The 22,953-nt window shown below is 36.9% G+C and overlaps 1 protein-coding gene across 1 annotated transcript in view; it reads left to right on the forward strand.

The window, feature by feature from the left end:
* Cntnap2 (contactin associated protein 2) overlaps nucleotides 1–22,953 on the forward strand; it is a 1,432,736-nt gene that overhangs the window by 279,913 nt on the left and 1,129,870 nt on the right. Inside the window, exon 5 of the mRNA XM_059257035.1 lies at nucleotides 19,045–19,248. Coding sequence (XP_059113018.1) covers nucleotides 19,045–19,248 — 204 coding nt within the window. The remainder of the gene's footprint in view (nucleotides 1–19,044; nucleotides 19,249–22,953) is intronic.

A 22,953-nucleotide genomic window follows, 5' to 3' on the forward strand; every position in this document is an offset into this window, starting at 1 on the left:
TATTACCTGCCTCATGTGGCTTGATCTTAAACTTCAATTTACTCTGCGCTATGCTCTGTAATAAACCATAACAAGCATACTTTGATGTACAATATAGTCTAAGACTTACTTCATTTAATTCTTAATATATTGTGAGGCAGGTGTTGTAAACTTTTCTTACCATTCTCTGGTTGATAAAATTGAAGCTACAGGGATTTTTCAGGGCATCCTCAAGATCAAAGATCCCAGAAGCTTCAGAACTCAACCTGAGTAAGGATACTCTGATGCTCGGGCCAAGACCATCAGACATCACACCATGGTCCTAAAAAATATCAGTCTGAGTTTCCCCTCTCAGGTGGTGGGACTTGCTCTTGATACATAGCACCAGGGAGGAAGTTACTTTGAAAATAGCTCTTAAGAAGACACACAACACACACTGCCACCTTGAGTTACTTGAAAAAACAGAATGTTGAGGGTAGCCTTTGTGACACTGAGAGTAAAAACATTATATTAAGTGCACAAGACACACAGGTGGTAGCTCTGAAACATCAGTATGTGTCTGTCATTTACAGTGTCTGGGACGAGTAAGGACATGATGGTCACCAGCACTGTATTAGCTTAGTTCTTTGCCCCCTAACCCACCCCTACAAACTGGAGATCCAGAATACTCAGAGTAATTCAAGGTCATCTTACCCCATGGAAACAAAGGAATAATTATTTGAGGTAAACACATCAGTTTCTCTGAACTGAAATAGATTACATCTTTGTACAGTAGATTGGTATTACACGCCTCACTCATGTGCACCTGCAGCACTCAGCCTGACATAAAGGAGGAACTTAATAAATGTAGATGAAGTGAATAAATTAAATAATCAATAAGTTAATTATGCATGTATGAAAGAATAGAAAAAAACACCATTGTCTTAAAGTGGGCTTCCTATAATCAACAAATGGAATTTTAAAGCCTATGGTATGCAAAGCCACATCTATTTTTCTTCTAAAAGTACACTATTTAAGTAGATGTTTTTGGGTTTTCAAAAACACTTTTGCTGAAGAATCGTGGTGATTGTAACAACCCATTTGAAGATTTCCTTCCTTCCTAGTAATGTCCTCTTTGTCTACCTTTGCTACAGATGTAAAAAAAAGATACAATAGGTAAGAGTTACTAAAACCATAATATTTTTACAGCTAGAATACATAAAGACTGTTTTATTTGGAAGAAAGGAAAATTCCATCTCAATGTGTCCTCCATGCTGTCCTTGAACTCAAGATCTTCCTTCCTAAGTCTCTCAGAGTGCTGTGATAACAGACATTCATCATAGTGTCCAACTCAGGGAGTCTCTTCCTTAAAGACAATTTTACACTGTGTCATCTGTCCAGCTTTTTACAACTGATCAAAAACTGATTTTTAAATCCGTTTTATGTTTAATCATTTCATCAGTGTGTTACTTCCCATTGTGCCACTCAGAAACTCTTGTATCAGCTACTCTGTGACCCAGCGATCTGGAGATATAAGTGATTGATAACAATGAGCATCTCATTTGCAGCTACAACCCAGATGTCCTGTTTTCTGTAGAAATTACATAGTGCTCATCCCCTCCCCACACACATACACAAAGCTTTCTAAACTCCATAGGTTTTATTTGCAAGAAAATGTGCCCACAAATTGGAAATTCAATACTACTGATCAGTCCTGAATCTGTACATATAAGTAGCATTATACAGACCGATCAGGTTGTACTTGCATATTTAGGAATAAATGTATGTAGCTGTGATTAATGAAAAAGAGGCCATAAATTTGAAGGGAGCAAGGAGTGATATATGTGAGGGTTTGGAGAGAGGAAAGGGAAGGGGGAAATAGTGTAATTATATCATAATCTTAAAAGAAATAATTTTTTAAAGAAAAGAAAATTTGTAGTTAAACACCAGAGCCTCATTTCAACACAATTAGAAATGGGAGAAAATCCACTGAGGTATGGCACCAAAAGTAGTTTCTTACTGGAAGTTCGGAGAGAAATTCATTAAAGCGTTTTCAACTCTAATACTAATCAATGGCGTAAACTCAATGGGCAAAAAAAAAAAAAAAAAAGGTAGTGGGGGCATTATTAAAGGGCATTTCATGAGAACATCATGAAAATATCAAATCACATTTTGACAGGAAAGAAAGGCCTTTCTTGGGGCTTAACAAATTTTGGAAGAGAGAGTTTTAACATTGAGAATGAGTTTAAAAGGAAGCAGTATGTGTAAAGAAACAAGGAAGCAACAGACACATCCAGCAAGGGATACAGTCGAACGAATAGGGAAAGACAGCCAAGCAATGCAAGGTGAAAGTACACTCCCTTTGACAAAGTCCCAGTTAATATGCCTGTGGGCTTTCCCTCGTGAAACATACAGCACTTTTCCAACTCCATCAGATTTGGTTTCTGTTGGAAACAACTGTTTTCCTCTTTAGGAGGAGAAAATGTTGTCAAAGAAGTAGGGAAAACCCTTGAAAGGTGTAGTGGTATAAAAAAGCTGAGTTCATGTTTTAACTCTGCTATCCTCTTACATAACTGTGAATACTGTGATTCTTGCCTGTGGTGTAAAGAGGTGTTTCTTCATCTTAAAGTCTTTGGAATCTCAGCAAATTTAGTTATAAAATATAAAAACTGAAAGGCTGACAGTTGTAAACCTAGGCTTTAGGGTGGAGTTAACTAATTTGATAATTTAAAGTTACAAAAAAAATGGATCACAGTGAACATGTCATTCAAAACTAGAGGTTATGCTGGCGGGTTCTTGTACCTCAGTCTTAGTCATTTTCTGGGTAGCAAATTCACAAGCTATAAAGAAATGAAGGGTGATGGGATGGCAGTGTGTATAAAGTCCCAGAGGATGGCTTTGAATACATTCTTGAGAATGTTTGGACCTAGTGCCAGCCTTGCTTTGCAACCCCAGGTACCAAGAGAGGCCGTGGCAGATCTCCAAATCCATGTGCCGTGAAATGGTATTCATTACAGTGAGCAGTGAAGACAGAGCAGTCCAAATTACATCTGTTTCCCTGCACTTTATTTCTTTGTATTTTTCTGCGTTCTCATTTGTGAGAAAATAAGCTGCATCTGGAGAGTCAGCAAAAGTACGAACAATAAAGTTACCTATACAGTAAGCAAGATGCCTCAATTCATCCCAAATCCCTAATGTTATGGTACAAACCTGATTCTGTTCTCTCAGGTCTGAGTGAGGGTGCGTTAGAACACATACAATTTCATGTCAATTAAGCTGAGAAGTAACTCATGATGAGAGTAACAACTAATAGAAGTTTGCTTATGCTGTGCAGGTAGTGTGTTCTGAGCTGTGTGTTGATTCTCTACAGTGTTCTCTAAAGAGCACTATATTTAGCAGAGCTTTGTAATTCTCAAAGGTCATAGGGTGGCCAAGTCACAAAACAAAACGTTGGAAAACTTAACTAAATCTCTGTGTCAACTCTGAACTACTGGGAACCAAGGTCTGTAGGAGGGAAAATACAGCATCTTGCTCTTTAGTGTGATACTGATTTCAAAAAGAAAGATAGAAAAGCAAGTCTGATATGAGTTTCTGATATTTATAAAAATAGCTATGCTGTGTGCTAGGTTGCTTATGCAAAAAGGCAAAGCCACCCGACAGGAGTGACTCATTCGTTTTAGAACTGTCTAAAGTCACAACTCCATTCTCACTAGCCCCAGGTAATGGGCACAGAATGTCTTCTTTAATTCACTTAGATTAATTTTTCCATGTTTGAGAATTAAAATAATTAATCTTCCAAAATTATGTCTATTTTAATCATAAGACTCTATGAATTTATTTAATATATTCATACTTATAAATCATTTATTAGACCACTCATAAGAACTACAACATAAAAAAGGTTTAACGTTTGTATTCTTGAAAAAAAAATCACGTGGTATTTAGAATATGATATTTTGCACTCAAATTTATGAATTGTGGCTGTCTTAGTTTCTTTTCCTATTACTATGATAAAATCATCTGACTAAAGCAAATTAAGTAATAAAGGATTTATTCTGCTCAAAATTCCCACTCACAAGAATGGTGGGAAACACACAGCATCAGGAGCTTGAGGCAGCTGGTCACATGGCATCCAGTCAAGAACGAGGAAGTACTAGCATTCATTGCTCAGCTTGCTTTCTCCATTTTCTATTTTATACAAGCCAGAATACCCTGCTTAGGGAACAGTCTCACTCATACTAATTCAAATCATTAAGATAATCCCTTGTGGGTTTATCCAAGGGCCCATCCCCCAAAGGATTCCAGACTCCGTCAAGTGAAGCAGTGAACACTGACATCCAAAGTGACATTTGAAAAAATATTTCAATGTCTGTGGGTTTAATGTTTTAAAATTGACTTTATGGAAGTCCAATTGATAAGGTGTTGAAATAGTGATGGAATATGAGGAAATAGAGAAGAAATTCTCTGAAATTTTGAATTATACAATTTTGAAACTCAACTTAAAACCCCCAAGTAAAAATATATGCTCAATTATTTGTACACTTGGTCAAGGTACTCTGAGAATAAAGGACAATAACCTTGGGAGCTCAGAGGGGGCTAAGGATTATGTTTTCTTTTCCCTCATTCTCAGGCTATTGGAGGGAACTGGTTTTGTAGGGGTGAACTGGCCTTGGTGAGAGCCAAGTTACCAGCTCACAGCAGGGCTCCTCTGCAGCCTAGTGGGGTGAGTAGGATGCTACTAACTTTAGGGACATGAGATCACCATTTTAATTTCTGACCAATTTTCTACCTCAGCACAGCATTTATACCAAGAAAGAAGACACATGCTGTGCTTCTGGGTCTACATTAACAGAAACTCGACCATTGACATTTTAAAGACTTTACCACTCTACTATAAATGGCATGTGTAATGGAATTAAATCTGCCATGGCTTGGGAAGTGTATAAATTGCTAGGATTGACCTAAACTGCAAAAAAGCCAGTCAAATTTAGAAAGTGGAAAATAAGATGTGCAGACTGTACAAAAATGTGTCCTATTTGCAAATTCAGTCTCTTTCCTAATAACATCCCAAAACACTTCACTAAAATTAATATGGATTTGTGGTATTTTTTGCCCTTATATGATCTGAATCTCTATTCTTGAAGCTACAGAATTCTGCAACATCATCAGTGGATTTCCAATGTCTCTGATAGGGCAGGCTTTTATTTTTCTTCCTTGATTTGTGGCAGGAAAAGACATTCACAATATAAACTATACAAAAATTCTTAAATTATTAGGTGTTAACTTCCAATTATATGTCATCTTAAATTAATTTAGGGCTTAGAGAAGCTACAGATTAATATTCTATTTCTAAAAGACTCAATAAAAATCTGTATTTTCATGTTGAAATCTTAGCACACATTATATTTAATAAAGTCACAAATAGTAAAAAATAATAAAATAATTAACTAAGTAAAAGAGCATTTTTGTGCCCTCCCTCACAAAAAAATAAAACTCAGAGGATATAACTTGTGTTCTGTGATTCTCTGAGCATCTGAGATTTTATACATACATGTATTACTAAAACTAGATTTCTTGTTTGTAAAGTAATTAATGAATTTAAAAATGGAATATACAATCCATACACTTATATGGCAGTAACTACATAAAAAATGGGGGATTTGAGGTTAGCTAAGCTGTAGGCCACATGGACTAATACGTGTGTCCAGAAGTGAGTATAAATAAATAGAATAACACTGACATTTTACTCTTTTATATAATATTAGTTTTACGTAGCCCAGGCTATCTTCAAAGTTGCTAGTTAGCCAAGGATGAACTGAAACTTGTGGTCCTCTTGATTGCAACACCATAACTAGATCACATGATGCTAAGAACCAAACCCATGGATCCTTGCATTCTAGGCAAGCACTCTACCAAATGAGCAACATGGCTGCATCATTCCATACATGTATGAAGAAAATCACAGATGTTTGATCATGATCTTCAAGGCTCATTTAAATATCTTATTATATTTTCATTAAGATGTCTGTGGCACTTGAGATGGTTCTGTAGTCCCCATTTAAAAACAACTCTTTGAAGTGTTCACTGTTCACTGTCACCACATGTAAAGAGACACACACACATGAATCTGCCAGTACAGACCCAAGCCTAGGCTTTCAGGGGAAATACATGATTGGGTTCCTAAGAGCATCAGGTCACTACGTGTTTATCTACCAATCAATGTGTCACATGGTTTTAAAGGTATCTTACATAGTCTCCATTGTGCCTCATTTCCATTGAATGAGGTGAACAAGTGCTGAACTCAGGGGGAATAAAGCATATGTAACACAGATTATAAGACCATCACAGATTTCTCGTGATGAGAAGTTCCCACCAGACCTCTCCCACATGAGATGTAGGTGTCTTGAACAATCAGAACAATCACTCTACTCTCCTCCAGAAAGCACAGGGTTGTCCAAAGTGTGGTGTTGAATAGATCATAGAAAGCACCTCCTTGATAGTGCAAGAGCTGAAACTTGGCTACAGAGCCTGGCCTTTTTCATCTCCTACGGGATACATCTTGGATGACCCAATTTTCTGCAACTCTGCACACAGATGCTGGCATGATATTAATGTTGTTTTAGTAGTTATGAACAATTTCTTCAGCAAGTAAGTAAATCTGAGGATCCAGACCAGTGCATAATAAATAATTGGATATATCTGGTAGTTATTCTCTTAGTTCAGGTTGTAATAAGTAACAAAATACTACAGAACAAGGATGTTTCTAACATTTGCCAGCCTGAGAAGTCCTAGCCAAGACCTTAGCAGGCTGGCTAGCTGAGACATTACCAATTCATAGGTGTCATCTCATTGTGTTTTCATGTAGTGAAAGGACCGAGGAGGCCCTTGTGTGAACACTGATGCCAATCATGAGGGTTATATGCTGATGATCTAATTGCCTCCCAGAGCCCTTACCTCTTGAAGTTATCACATCAGTTTTTAGCTTTATACAACAATATTTTGTGAGGATCACAAAAATCAGAGCATTCTCTCCTCAGCATCCCCAATTCACACCCTTCTCAGATGCAAAATGCATTCATCCCATCTCAGCAATTTCAAAAGTCTTAATTAAACTCTAGCATTAGCTTTAAATTTTAAATTCTGTATCTCAAACTGGTAACTAAGTCAAGTTATGTGCAAGACTCAAGATATGATTTATCCTGAAAAAAAAAAATGGTCTTCTGTAACATTCAAATAACACCAGCATTACTGTATGCCTTCAGTAGTTACAAATGAAAAAATAAAGCTTACCAAGCTTAGCACATCCCACACACTCTCGATTCTCCACTATGGTCAAAGATTTTAGCAGTTTCTTTTCCCTGATGATAGACAATCAGAAAGAAGTATGTCTGTTACCCAGATCTGGATCAAAACTGAAAGGCGAGGGAACACCTCCACAGAGCTACATGATTTTAAGAAGCCAACAGGACACATTTGCCCACGCTGCCTGTCTCCTCTGCGAGCTAAAGTTGTAAGGTCTATTTCAGGAACACCAATTCATTTTCCCCTTGTTGGGGCTGGTTCTCTGGTCAAGTGGCAGGAACATTACTTATTTGTAGAAATAAATTAATTCAACCTGCTCACCAGGGCCCATGTGAGTATGCAGGTGTTACAGAGTAATGGACAGCAACCAAGTTCATAGTGAATCAGCTTTTCTCTAGTGCCCAAGCCACTGAAGTGTGAGGATGACCAGGCCACAGAGAACCATTTAGAGCTTTGACAGGCAGGACAGAGCCCACTCTAGCAGATAGGAGAGAGCACATTATTTCAAAGCATGTGTGCATTATGAGCTTCCTTCGTCCTATTTTACGCTTGAGGTAAGTTCCACCCAAAGGTATATGAAATCAAACCACACATAAACGTAGTGCTGATGTACAACACCATAGAAATAAGTCCACAACACACTGAACATATGTTCAGTCCCTCACAGAGAGGAGTAAATTGTTTGTATCAACTCATTTAGTTTTCAAGAAAACAGAAGAAAAAAGCTTAAGATTGTTCACTAGTTAATTCTTATATATTGCACTGGTTTCATGAAAATTTGTGGGAGTTCTTTGTGCATACTGATTGGGACAGTATCAAGCTTATAATTTTAAAGGGGTAAGCTGTGTTTAATTGTTGTTGTTGTTTTTTTTTATAGTTTTGACACCATGACAGCCTAGAGCACAGGAATATGGGTTAGCTAAACAAGTGATACATCTCTGAAATTCTGTTTACCAATTAAGACAGTTAAGTGAATTAAAATATTTAATATTTTTAAATTTAAAGATTATTATGGTTATTATTATTTATTAATTTGTGTGGAGGGTCCTAGAACAACATTGCAGAGTTAGTTCTCATTCTACTTTTTTCTTGGTTCTAGGAATAGAATTCAAGGTGCCAGATAAGCTCCTTTACACAGCAAGCCATTTTACCCACGGAGCCATCTCAATGGCCTGTATTTAGTGCTTTGGAGAGTAAATTTTGACCTTCATTAAGGGTATATTCTATTCCATTAAGCCTTTGTAGTACTGAGTTTATTCAACACTCAGACAAACTATTACTGGAAATATTCATTTGAAATCCTTTAGTTCTTAAGAATGAAGAATTTATCATACTGAAATTCTGAGCAGGAGAAAAGGCATCATCAGAAAGCTGTGCACTCTCACAGCTGTGCTGGGCATCACTTGAGTTATGGATCACTGTGCTCTTTGTTCACATTCATAGAGTTCAGCTTCTTCATTGGTGAATTTTGCTGTCTCTGAGCGTGTCCCATCTCCCACCATTCCCATGAGGCTTGTATTTACCTCTCTAAGATGCAAACCTCAGCATGCTCCTTCTGCTTCAGATGCCATGATTGTACCTATAGGCAAACATTTTCCATAGGTAGCATGGGTCTTCTGATTGCAACCTCGCCTGTAATGCATGAGACTTGTACTAAAGTCATGTAGAACTGAGCTCTTCAAAACAATTGGCATGTTATTTTCCTCATGACTTTAGTACCAGTCTCATGCATTACAGGTGAGGTTGCATCTTTCTCTCTTTTTTTTTTCTACAAATTATGATGACATTTTTCTATAAATGCTATTTTTAAATTATTGAAGAAGAAATGTGAACTAGAGTAAGGTCAGCCTGGTATGACTGGGTATATAGCACTTAAAAGATAGTTTATTATTCCCTGTTTCCCAAGAGGAGGGTGCAAACTTCAACACTGGTTCAGTTGTAACGGGGCTACAATGATTCATCAGCCATGTCAGGGTATAATATGACTTACAGAGTTCCTTATAGTTTCCATAGAAATGGGTAAGGCCTGAAGTCAGACATGAATTTGGATAGATGGAATATTTCCAGTGGGCTCTAGTACCTTGGAGTTGTACCCAGTTGTCAGGCACCTGATCTTGAGATAATTATGGAAGGTGGATAGTGGCTCAGAACATGTGCTTTCAATAAAAGTGGCATCTGGGTTGCAAAACCTCCAGGAATGTTTTGCATTTGGGGTGTGTGCTTGAAAATTCATCTAACTCCAGGAAGAGTGGTTCTCCAGGATCAGCCAGACCTCCATGTCAAAGCACTAGAACGAGGACAAGATATCACTTAGACAGGGAATTGGAAGCGAACCACAGACACATCAAGAAATATCTAGAGAGGCTGCCACTGGACTCCATACTTCCTTGTTTCCATCTCTGCTCCTTTGTTAATAGGCAGTATGTTTTCCTCAACATTAATGATATTCTACGATAATAGTGCCTCAAAACAAGTTTCCCAGCTCCATTTCTCCAGAACCCTATCTTTCCATCTACAGCATTAAGATTTAGATGATGGTATTGAGAGTGATCTTTTAAATGGAACTAGTAACGTTTAGGAAAAAAACCCAAGTGCATGCTAGGAATCCTTTGAATCAAAAGGGGCTCTGAGAATCTACCTGATGCCTGCTTCACACATTCATTTTGTGACCTTTAATTGGAGCTCACAATCTAGACAATCTTTTCCTGGCAGAAAAATAGACTTTTGCAGAGTCAACACTGCAGAATTCTTTTTGCTAGGCAGTAACGTTAGCACATAAAAAGCAACTCCAATTTGTTTGTCTTTTTGATTTACAAAAATATAATGAAGTATAGCTTCCACCCGGATTTTCTACAAATGAAAATTTTGCTAATTTTCAGAAAGTTCATATTACTTATGCATTATAAGATGCATTAGAGTCATAATATTCTTAGAAAAAGGATTGTTCTCCTTTCCAGGTGTCCTATGAGTTGCTAGTGGTGGGAGAGAGAGCAGAAGGTAGTATCTATAACAATGTACATGCATGTGAATGACCATTTTTGAAAGCAGAGGGCATTTGAGTTTCTTTTTTATTTTTAATTTTGAAAATGGAATTTTGATAATGTGATTTCAAAATTTACTAACATTTTTTTTCTGTGTCTAGTTTGGGTTAAATGAGCCAACCACATAATGAACTACTCATAAGTCATTGCACATAATAGATTTTCATGAAATAAATCAATAATAATAAAACATATACAGGAACAAATCCATCTTTCCTCTGAATGTCAATAAATATTTAATCTTAATTTAGTCCAAAATAACTGTGTTAAAGGAATGTCTTAGTAACTTAATAACCGTGTTGAAAGATTATCTTAATAAGCTTGCCAACTTTAATCTTGCAACAAGTAAGTTTCTCTCCAATGCATTCAATTAAAAGAAAAATGTGTTATAATAAAACTCATGTAGAAGTTAAATGTCTAAGCCTTTGACTTATAAACAATTACTATATGAGTATAACTACTCTAATTCATTTTAAACTATTTATATAGAAGCCTGCAGATACAATATTTAACCAAATACATATTCTTACATGATATTTAGAGCTACCTTAGAAGATTAACTTCACGGAACCTTGTATGGGTTTGTAAGGATGCAGGAACATAATGCAATTCTCATTTTGCCTTGATATTTCAAAGACACATTCTATTTAGATCAATTTAAGAAGAGCTTATTAAGCCGGGCGGTGGTGGCACACGCCTTTAATCCCAGCACTTGGGAGGCAGAGGCAGGTGGATCTTTGTGAGTTGAGGCCAGCCTGGTCTACAGAGTGAGTTCCAGGAAAGGCGCAAAGCTACACAGAGAAACCTTGTCTCAAAAAACAAAACAAAACAAAAAACAAAACAAAACAAAAAAAAACAAACCCCCCCCCAAAAAAAAAGGAAGAAGAAGAAGAGCTTATTATACTAAGAATGCAAAGTGTAATGATCCGAGGTCTGTGCCTTAGAATGTAATACCACCAGAGGAAATGAGACCTTAGCAATATAGTTTCAGTACAACCTAAAGAGTGATGCCTCGAGTTCTGCAAGTTCTAATGGGACATCAGGCCAGCACTGTCTTATATAGACAAACTTTCTAGTGGGTGAGTTTTTTCCAAGAGTTGGACAATGGCTGAAATGTAACCAAACGAAGACAACATGTCAATTCTGGTGGAGACTCCCACAACCTCAACCTGAGATTCAGTTGGTTTAGTATCTTACCTTAGCACACAATGAGGAATCTGCTCTAAATAATGAGACAGTTGGTGAAGGCATGAGTTGCTATAAAGATTTTACAATATATATTATGCAACTTAGATTTTCTTTTTCTTCGCAAAAGCGTTCATATCAGGAAAGTGTTTCTAGCTTCTAGAGAGACAATGCAAGGGTTGACAGGCAGGCGTATGGGAAGTATTCCTTTAAGTTTGCAAATACAATGTATATTGCCAAGTGTGAGGCAGCTGTATTATGATATATAAAGGTAATCTATGTTTTTGAAACTTGACAAGTGCTACATTGCCCAGGACTTGAAGTAGCTGTAATATGGGATGGGGAAAATAGAGGACCTCAGAAAAGTTCTAGCTCTCCAGCTTAAGTGACTTGATATTAAATACAAGAGCAAGGGCAAGGAAGCCTATATAAGGAATTACATACTTGACAAGTAGAGAAAGATATACACCAGGAATATCCATGTGGATCAGTCTTCTAGGCAGTTGGGTATTGGAGTGTAAACTTTATAGAGAAGAGGAGACCAATGGTGAAAAGAAGGAAATATTTTCTATGTGACTTTGCAAGAGTAAAGAATCAGAGTAACAAAAGAGAAACTGCATTTGAGGAATGAGAGAGAGGAAATACTCTCTGAACCAATAAAGGAGTGATAGGAGACCTAAATATCACCAAAACCAAACATGAAAGTTAGGAAGAAGAGTAAAGCCATTCCAATTCTAGCCATTCTAGCAGTGGCTCCTTGTGGGAGGGAACCTGTATTCAGTTACTAAGGTAAGCAGGAAAATGCAAATGAGACCAGCCATAAAAACAAACTAAGGTGACTCACTCTTATGCTCTGAAGAGGGTACCCATTCTAGATCTCTCCAACACATAGAGCTTACATTCTCACAACACTCACTGCTATTTGGTACCTTTGCTTAGAACTTGGCATAGGCTGGCATGACTTGAACATGGGAGCATATCATTGGGTGGAAGCAACTCAGTATATAGAAACTGCAGGCTGAGTGAGAGCTGTGGACATAGCTTGAACTTCCCTTGGGACTTTTTGTGGCCTATGATCCGTGAAGCAAAACCTAATGAAGGACCTTCTCCACTATCCATGGAATTGTAGACTGTGCCAAGATCCCTGTCTTTCCTACATCAGTGAGTCAGGAACTGAGGGGACTCCTGTATAAGCACTGTAGATCTGCAAAACACCCATAACCCATACTAACAATTGAACAATACCAATGGAATCTAGTGTATGTTGCCTGGCCAATCTACAGCCTTGGTGCTCTGGCTGCTCACCATACATCCCAGACAACATGTGTTCCCAAGACCAGGGTAAGCACTCATTCATGCTCTTCAGATACAGGAACTAGCTTTATTGAATGTATGTAAGTGACAATTATACAGGTGTTCAAATATTGAAGGACAATAAAATACAAAAGGAAATATAAAGCTTTGAAAGAAGTACAGTTATTTAGAAACATAACCTAATTTGAAGGACATCTATTAGCTATTTGAAAAAACACTTTAATTATCCTGATTATTGATTTTCAGTTCAGTAATTTTTCAGAAGAGAATGTATGAACAGTACCAGAATGTGGGCAGGTAGTGCAGGAAATGAATTCAAAATTCACTACAGAGAAATAAATCATAAAAAGAGAAAATCAGGGATATAGGAAATAAGATCCCAATGAAATGAAAGATATGAAAGAGAGCCTTTTAAGAAGATCAGATTTAACTAAAGAAATACTTTTAGTAACTAGAGATCAAGCCATTGAATTAAGATCGTCAACAAAATAGGAAAGTAGGAAAAGTGAGAGAGAAATAGAGAGAAACATTTAAAAGGAGGAAGAAGGATTGTACAACATATGGGGCATTATCAAGTGTTCAAACACAAATTTTAAGAATTTTGAAAATAGGCCGGGCGGTGGTGGCACACGCCTTTAATCCCAGCACTCGGGAGGCAGAGCCAGGCGGATCTCTGTGAGTTCGAGGCCAACCTGGGCTACCAAGTGAATTCCAGGAAAGGCGCAAAGCTACACAGAGAAACCCTGTCTCGAAAAACCAAAAAAAAAAAAAAAAAAAAAAAGAATTTTGAAAATAAAAAGAGGGAACACTGAAAATCTATTTCATTAAAGTTAAATAAAGGCTTAAAATCTTCACCAAGTTGTAAGTAGACATAGGTATATAGACTCAACAGAAAGAACCTCAGCTAGCATCAGCCAAAGTAGATAGTTACCAAAGTACGGTGCAGTGAAACTGTCAAAAAATCGAGGATAATGAGAAAACCTTGAAAACAGAAAGAGAAAAATATCAAGTCCGACAACTAATGGCCTATTCGATTTATAGCATCACTCATGAAAAATAAATCTACAAGCGAACAAAAATGGAAAATACATTAAAAGTGCTGAAAGAAAAGAAAAAAACAGCAAAGAAATCCAAACTACCTCCCAAGAAGACTATTACTATCACTTTTTCCATCTAAATATTAGAAGAAATAAAGTCTATCCCAGATGAGAAGAAACTGAAGGGACTGACCTCCACTAGCCAGCTCTACAAGAATCTTTACATGAACCCAACACTAAGAAGGAAAAGAATGAAAACTGCTTCATTGTTCAAGATTCTTTAGGGAACTAGGATGTAGAAATTGAGCTACACTATAGGAAGCTGGTTAATCCAATAATGGCTATCACGCTTGATAGAAAAGAACCAGGTAGACACTTAGGCCAATACACTGGAAGCCTCAGCAATTCCATCTGATACTGAAGATCTGAAGGATCACGGTTAGACTTGTGTCGAGTCCACATGAAAAGCCACAGAGGCTAAAGTGAAACATCGGTGGGTCCTGGCAGCAGTGGCAGGAACCCTCACTCAAGGTCGTTTCTTGACTCCATGCATTTCACACTTTCAACTACGTTGTTCCCAATTCACATTGTGAATATGGCTAGAGCAGCCAGCAATCACCACACAACAGCTTGAGTGCTATGCTCATATGGAATTTATCAGACCAAATTAATTAATCCATTGCTTTTTAATTCAACCTCACTCAAATCTTCAAGACATGGGCAAAATATAGACAATCCTTTGCAAGATGTAACACAAATGACTATTAGTCCAATTTCCAATAGGCATCATTTTACTATCTGAAATTTCTCAAAGCTGCCTTTGACTATCCACATTTCTTTTAGCATTCTTGTCTTCTGAAGTCCCACTAAACTCATTCACTGAGTCCTGCCGTCATCATTCTTAGCTGTTTCTAGCCAGCATCTCTAAACTTTTCTAAATTCCTCCCATAACCCATCTTGTATTTTTAAACTTTAGCTTTAGAAATGTATTTCAGACTTTTGAAGTGACTTGGTCTTTATTTATTATGAATTCTAATATGATTATATATGTAATTTTTCACACACAAATATTGTTATATATTAGTATATATAAACATAAATACTGTATAATATGTATATATAATATGCAATATTACAGTCTCTATAGTATATGCAACAACTCATGTTATTTTATATCTGTATTCATGTTTAATACACAAACTGTACATATATATGTATTGTGTAGATTACGCTTCACTGTATGTTAGATAGATGCATAGCTTGGTAGATAAAATATAAAAATCTAACATTTGAACAAACTACTGATCATTAACAATACCTGATCTCTTTTTACCAGGATTTACACTCTACTTTTAATATGCATTATGTAATTTTGAAACAATATACGTATTTTGGGTAGGAATATATCCAAGGTATTTTAAAATAATATTCCAGTGTGCTCACATGGTAAACATTCTCCAGAACATCTTATACAAATTCAGAGAGTAAAAAACCACAGCCCAATTAACAAAACAAGAACGGCCTCATTGCACGAGGATTTGATGAGTTGGGCATACTCCCAGATCCCTGAGTTATTGTTAGAAGCAAAATTGTGGAAACACTATGATTTGGCATTCACTTTTGAATAGCCATTATTGTTGTTCAGATTGCTTAAACAGTTCAACCACATATATTTAATCACTGCAGAAAAATCTTAATTTTAGGGAGTGTAAGTAATCAGAATCATAGAAAAAATCAGCTTGTCCTAAAATAAGCGCAACATATTATTAGACTTCAAGTGAATTTTTAATTTATTTTTCATAGGGAATAGAACTAATCTGTGGTGGGTGTTATTTGCATTATTATACAACATCCCAGACTCTTTTAAAGGAGTATGAGAGGTGTTTAAGTATAAATTATATTACATAGATCATTTCAGGGAGTTTTATAATTTCCAAACTAGCTCTTCACTCACAGTCACAAGAGAATATGTGGATATTTCAAAAGAATTTAAACTATTCATAGAGGAACGGATTTGACTTTGTAATGTAGGAGGTCTGGCTTGAAGATCATTTTATCAGTTTTTCAGTCCACCACTAAGGACTTACTGTAGGTAAAATGAGGCTGGGCAATGTGAATAACTTCCCTTCATGATTTTTATCTATACTATAGGACTGTCTAGAGGCAATAAACCACACCCATTCTGTCTGTCACACTTCCTCATTGTGCTAAGTGTGAGGCAGGAAAGCATCCACATTTGCACAAATCATTCTTCTTTTCCTGGCACGGCATAGAGATTTCCACTTATATGAACATATAAAGGTAGAGATTTCTTGCCTCTATCTAGGCTGAAGGGACATTTGCTTCCTGAGATCTGAATGAGAAGCATTATATGTCACAATTAATATATATAGAAGGCATATAAAACAACGATGGCTCTATTATTCAATTGTCACTGATAGGAAGCTGGTGGCAAAATTACTCTCCAGAGGTCATAACTGACTCCCTTCTTATGCTTTTCATTTATCCACTTTTCAAGACAAAAAGGAATTTCTACCAACTGTGGGATTATAAATTCAACCTGAGCTCTGAATAGAATATCGGGTACCGTTTTTCTTGCCTCTATCTCTCATCATGGATGATGAAGTTATTGCCACTGGAATTCGGCTATGACAGTGTGGATGATTAAGATCTAGTTTAATTGGCTTTGCAGTGTGAGTAGAAGCCAAGACTTAATGATTGTTCCTTCACCCTCTATATTAATATAAACCCCTGTGATGCAGATGGCGGGAACAGGAGTCTGATGATTGTGAAGGGCTTTGTATGGCCAACAGCGCTGATTATAAGAGAACTGAAAGAACAAGCTGAAGTTTGGCTCTCGAAACTTTCAGTTAATTAATATGCCTTTAAGAATTTATGGTTTGAATGTGTGTAAGTGTTCTGATGTGTGTGCATGTGTATGCTTGTGCTGTGAAAGCCAGAGGCCGAAGTCATGAATTTTCCTAAATCTCGTCCTTGTGTTTTTGAGATAGGATGTCACTGAACCTGGAGTTCATAGATTCAGCAAGGTTGGCTGAGCAGTAAGCTCTGGGCTTCCGCTACCTTGACTCATCTTGAGCTGACATTATGAGCTTGCCCCACCACAGCTGGCTTTTTATGTGCTTGCATAACAAGCACTTTATTCACTGAGACATCTCCTTAGCCCCTCTCTGAACTTGCAAAAACAGCATTGTTTCAACTCTGATTTAAAGGCATATATGTGAAATCATCACCTTGGTGTTTTTAAAGCTATTGATGACTTTATGGAAAACAGACCTTTAGTCTTAAATAATGTCAGAAACAGTTGCTGTTGTTCACTTTGCTGAGAACAAACACTTAGCCTAAGAGGTGGTACTCAAAAGGTGCTGGGCGGGAAGAGTAGCCCTCACCTCCTCTGCCACCACATTGGGGACATAGCTGGTCAAATGGCTCACTCTAATTACTGCAAATCAAACTGCTCCCCGTGGTGCTGGAACTAAGCACATGCCAGAAAATCAGAATATGAAATGAGAAAACACTTCTCCAGTGAGCTTTCAACTCCCTCTTCTTTTCCCTGCTATCTTCCTGTGGGAATGTTTTAGGAAGAACTCCCATAACCTAAAGGCTGGCTTTGTACAGAACTATGATTTTCGGGTACTAGAACAATCCAGTTTGACTAACTTTTCTGTAATTTCAAAATTAAAAGGTAACAGACATGAGATTTTGAAAATATCTCCACAAAACATATCTAAAAATAACAACCCCCCTGCTGGCTATAGTAATATTTGATCTACATTTTCATAATTCTCCTTAGAACCATTCCATCATGTGGAAACCCATTGCCCAGGCATGGACAGTACACATTCCTTTCTTACTCTTACTGCTGAGCAAGTGACTAAATGACTATGGAAATGAGTAGCAATGATGAAGCAAGTGTAACACACATTCTGCACACTCCCTCACGTCTGAAAATTCCAATGTGATCCCCTACATTCAAATTAGCTCTATTCCAGTCACAGTACAGATGGATATTTGTTTGTCCAACTCAGAAGTGGTAACTCAGGATATTTAAGTTTAATTAGTAGAGCCTCAATCATTAACCCTGATTTTCCCACTCCAAATCCAAGGGACCAATATGGAGTCTAAGAGAGTTATCTGAAGTTACCAAAGAGGACTGAAGAGTAATTAGTTACAAACCTCAAATCCAATGACAAACTTATTAAAAATGTAGAAGAATATAAACATCAGGTAAAACCAGTATACCGCCCAACACTGTATTTCAAATTTCTGCATACTGTATTTAGAAAAGAGAAGCAAATTTTTAAATTAAAATGTATTTACTAAGTTGCAAAGAATTATTTTCTTAAGGAAGAAATATTAAGTTTTATAATGTCTTACAACTGAACATTTTTCAGAAAGAGTGTAAGAGCCAAAGGTGGTGGTAGACAACAAGGACACTGTCTTCTGAACACAGCAAGGGAGATGCAGTATTTGACTCTTCACAGTTTGGGCAGCATGGGCAAAACCTGTGCAAGACCAAGCCAAACCAAACCCCAGCATAAAGCCAGGAGTGTGGCACAAAACCTCACCCATACTGTGGAGCATAGACAATTGTTAGGTGCTGGGAAATGGAGAGACAGTTTTCTGTAAGCATGTAGCCCCTGGTGAATTGACTACTCTCCAGTAGAAGACCACACATTCAGGTACATTTGGCCAATATAAGTTGGTCTTGTTGGAAAAAAAAATTCACACACACACACACACACACACACACACACACACACGCACATAAGGTTGTATGTGTAGGGAAGGGGATTGGACATGGAAAGAATTGGGAGGTGGGGTGAATATTATCAAAGCATGTTGTATGAAACTCTCACAGGATTAATTAATTTCTTTTACTCTTTTTCACTAAATTATACATTTCCAAGTTGAAATTTTAATCATATTCATATTAACTGAGTTTGTATTGTCAATATAGTAATTGAAATAAAATTCTATATTGATAGATATGGTTATGATCATTCTTATCAAAACTCTCCAGTCAATACACTTTAAGATACATGGTAAATTAACAAAAAGAAATAAAAGCACAGGGATCCACCTTCTCAGGAAAACATTAAACTCCCATTTTCCTGAGTAGGCACTAGCTGGAAGTGGATGCTTATCTAAAGCTACCAGACTAATGAGGTGTTTCTCTCTCCTCTCAGGGGCTGACGTCATCAACTTTGATGGTCATGTTGTGTTACCCTACCGATTCAGAAACAAGAAGATGAAAACACTCAAAGATGTCATTGCTTTGAAATTCAAGACCTCGGAAAGTGAAGGAGTAATCTTGCATGGTGAAGGCCAGCAAGGGGATTACATTACATTGGAATTGAAAAAAGCCAAGCTGGTCCTCAGTTTAAATCTAGGTTTGTTGTGATTCTCTATTCTCTTTTTCCATCTTTAAAATATTTACAATGAAGGGGATGAAGAGATGACTCTTTGCAGAGGAGTCAGTTACGATTCCCAGCAATACGTATTAGCTCACAAGTGTCATTCCTGGAATTCCAGTTCCAGGGGATCTGATGTCATCTTTGGATCTTCATGCGCACCAGGCATGTACATGGTACACATACATACATGTAGGCAAAGCACTAATACATATAAAATAAATAAATCCAAAGCATTTTAAATGTTACCTATCATTGAAATTATAATTCTAAGAGCTCACATTATATTGTCAATTATTTTTCATCTATAGTGACAGATTATCTATTTGTATATCTATTTCTGTTAGTCACCTTTATTCACTGTGACAACATACCTGAAAAAATTACTTAAAAGAGGAAAGACTATTTTGATTCAGGTTTCAGATGACTCAATCTGTAGTCACTGGACCCATAGCTATGGTCTTTTGTTGAGGTAGAACACCATGGAAGAAGGGCAGGGTGGAACATATATGCTTATGGGGGCCAAGAAACAGAGAGAGTAGAAGAAGTTAGAAACAAGATAGAAACTTCAGTGGCCCACTTTTTGTGACCTATTTCTTTCAACTAAGATCTACTCCTACTGCCTGTCACCTCTCAATACCACTATCAAATCATTATTTCAATGGTGAATTGACTGATGAATCTATGAGGTTAAAACAATCATCATCCAATCATTTTTCTAAACCTCATTAGCTGGCATCAAGGCTTTAACCAGCAGCCCTTTGGGGGAACACTTTAGATTCAACCCATAACATTACTCATTCAACAAAAGGTTTGTTGAAGCACTTACACTGTGTTCAGTATTATAGTAGTTGGTAGCATATATCAGAGAACAGAAAGACATTGTCTCATTAAGTTTGTGAACCATTCCAGTGAAATAAAAGTAAATGACAGCAAATTATGAGTGATAGAAGGAAATCAGTTTAGTACATATATATTATACTGAGCCCAAGTTTAAGTGCCACCTTAAGAAGCCATAGGACCAATGTCAGAATGTATGAAGGAAAACGCTCTCTTAGAAAAAAAAATAAAAGCCACAATGTTCAAGACAAGATCTAAAAAAAAAAAAAAACAAAAAAAAAAACAGGAGAGAGAAGACTGCACAGGGAGGGACCATTGAAGACAGAGAGTTCGAATGCTTATGGAACAAAAAGCAAACTGTAGTGCATACGTTCAGTGAATTTCTGAAAACAAGAGAGGAAGTCCAGGAAATGGAGACTGTTCAGGTCCTGTAGGATGCTACAGGTTCTGGGTATCAAAAATGAACAGCTCTATGATGCTGACTTTGTAGGTGCACTGAGACTCTCATGGGAAGGACTGCCTAAGTCAGCATGAGAGTCAAAGAAGACATCTTCATGGCTGGGGAGAGATGACACTGGCATCCAAGGAAAATTATCAGGGGAGATAAAGAGAAATGTATCTGAGAAATTATGGTAGTGATAAATTCAGCATAACCCGTGATGAATTGTGTATGAAGCAAGAAGAAAAGAATAGAAACAAAGAATAATTCCCAGGATTTAGGCTCAGGCACTAAAGGAATGGTTAGTGTCATTTTCAGAAATAGAAAATAAAAAAGGGCAGAAGGAATTACAGGGATTAGTAGGGAGACAGCATGTTTGAGCTGCCTATTACATAAACAAAAGGTGTTTATATGGGGTCCGTTGTAACACATCAGGGGAGAATGCACTATGGGGGCAACTAAGCAGGAAGAAGAGTAGAGAAATAAAGAGTATGTAGTGCCCCAGAAGCCAAGGAAAGTGAAGTGACCAGTGATGTGTAACTCACCTCAGATGTCAGCTGGCAGGGAGACAGACAGGTGAATACTGGCTCTGTCCGTATGGAGGTTACTGTTTACTCACTCTCTGAGGAATCGAGAGAACACTGTTATTGACTTATTTTATAAGTGAAGAAAGAGTAAAAGTTGTGGAAATAATATTTTAATTTGATCAGACTACTAAAGGAAGCAGAAGAATGAGATATTGGTGGGAGTTGAGGCAACTTAAGGGGTTGTTACCTTGCGTGATTTTCCCACTACTTTTAAGTAAACAGAGACCATGTCTGTTGGCTTGCTGATAACATAACTGAGACTCACATGGTGCCTAAGAAAATGTTCACAGCATTGGCAGTGACATTCAGAATCCCAGATTGACAAGACAATGACATTTCTTTCTCTTGCTTGGCTCAGTGTTCTGGGTTCTAGATAGGAGTACTCAAAGGCAACATACAGTTCATGGATTGTAGTTTCTCTGTTGTAATAAGAATTCTACAAAAATAATAACTTAACAATAAATGAATAACTAAAATACACTTGTTAAACACATCACCAGAGAAAACAACAAAACTGAAGATTAAAACACTCAAGACAACGCTTAAAAATTGGATTTCCCTACCCTGTACTATCTTGAGCCTCTGGATATTCCTGAGGATGTCTTGATTTCTCTGTGTTAACTTATTTTGAGGATGGCTGTCAAGTCTAGGAACACAAATTGAATTATGCAATAATAAATTGCCATAATTTTGCCATATATTTGCCATATGCCAGAATTACCATAGCGTTGACTGTATATCATCCACATTAAAAGTAAAAAATGATGAAAATGTGAATCATATACTTATAAAAATACTGTTTTTTACATTTAAAATCAAGTGCATATGAATTGAAGCCAAGGGATATGCAAATGTTATGTATGCAATTTTAATGCCATTCATGAAAAACCAATTGCACCACTCCATAAAAGTTCCAAGCTGCAAAAAGAGAAAAATGTATGCATTGAATACAAAAGATAACACAGAATAAAAAAATTAAACACTAAAGATGCCAAACACTCCATCACATCAGCTATAAGCATAACAAACAATAAAATGTAAGATAACATGTTTTGATCAAATTAGTAAGTGTGTCTTTTCAGGGTTCACAGGATTAAAAGTGACAGAAAGGATCTTTTTTCTTTTTCTATTCTGCTAATAAAGATATTTTGGGGAAATTATCTGACCACACAGCTTCAGACATTTGAAGTAGTTTGCATATTTTAGTCAAGCATCATTAAAAAATAAGACATTATGAGAAAAAAATTTAAATCCAAAGATATATTTTTCAATATTATTTCAACATCAGAATTTGGAGGAAAAGTAAAATTTATAAAAATATATTAGTTATATTAAAATGTGCTTAATTTTAGTTTATTTAAAAATATTTTTATGTGCATACCTGTTTTGTCTTTATGCACACATGTGCATAGTTTTAATTCTATAGAAATGTTCTATATGTCATTCAAAGGCAGTTATAGTATATAAAATATAACTGGTCATCATGGCATTTTGAGTGATGAGGAGCCAGAGTCCCTGACTTGTAGTGTACTTACTACCCAGGCAACCACTGGGCCATGACTGTCATGACCCTGGAAGATGAGCATGACCACCAGTCACCTGCTGCATGCCAGGTCTGTGCCACTCTTGGCACACAAATTCACAGGGAAAGATAAATGGAAAACACTAGAGAATGGATCAGCGGCAGTGGTGGAATTATCACTTTTGTAAAGACAGCTTTGGGAGATGTTTACCGTAGTCTGCCTGATGTTGGGACAACTTGAAAAAGAAGGATGGCTTTGGTGCTGTGGAAAGTGTGAAGGCTGCCATTGACCTTGG

This window comes from Peromyscus eremicus, chromosome 3, assembly GCF_949786415.1.
Source record: "Peromyscus eremicus chromosome 3, PerEre_H2_v1, whole genome shotgun sequence".
Classification (NCBI taxonomy): Eukaryota; Metazoa; Chordata; class Mammalia; order Rodentia; family Cricetidae; genus Peromyscus; species Peromyscus eremicus.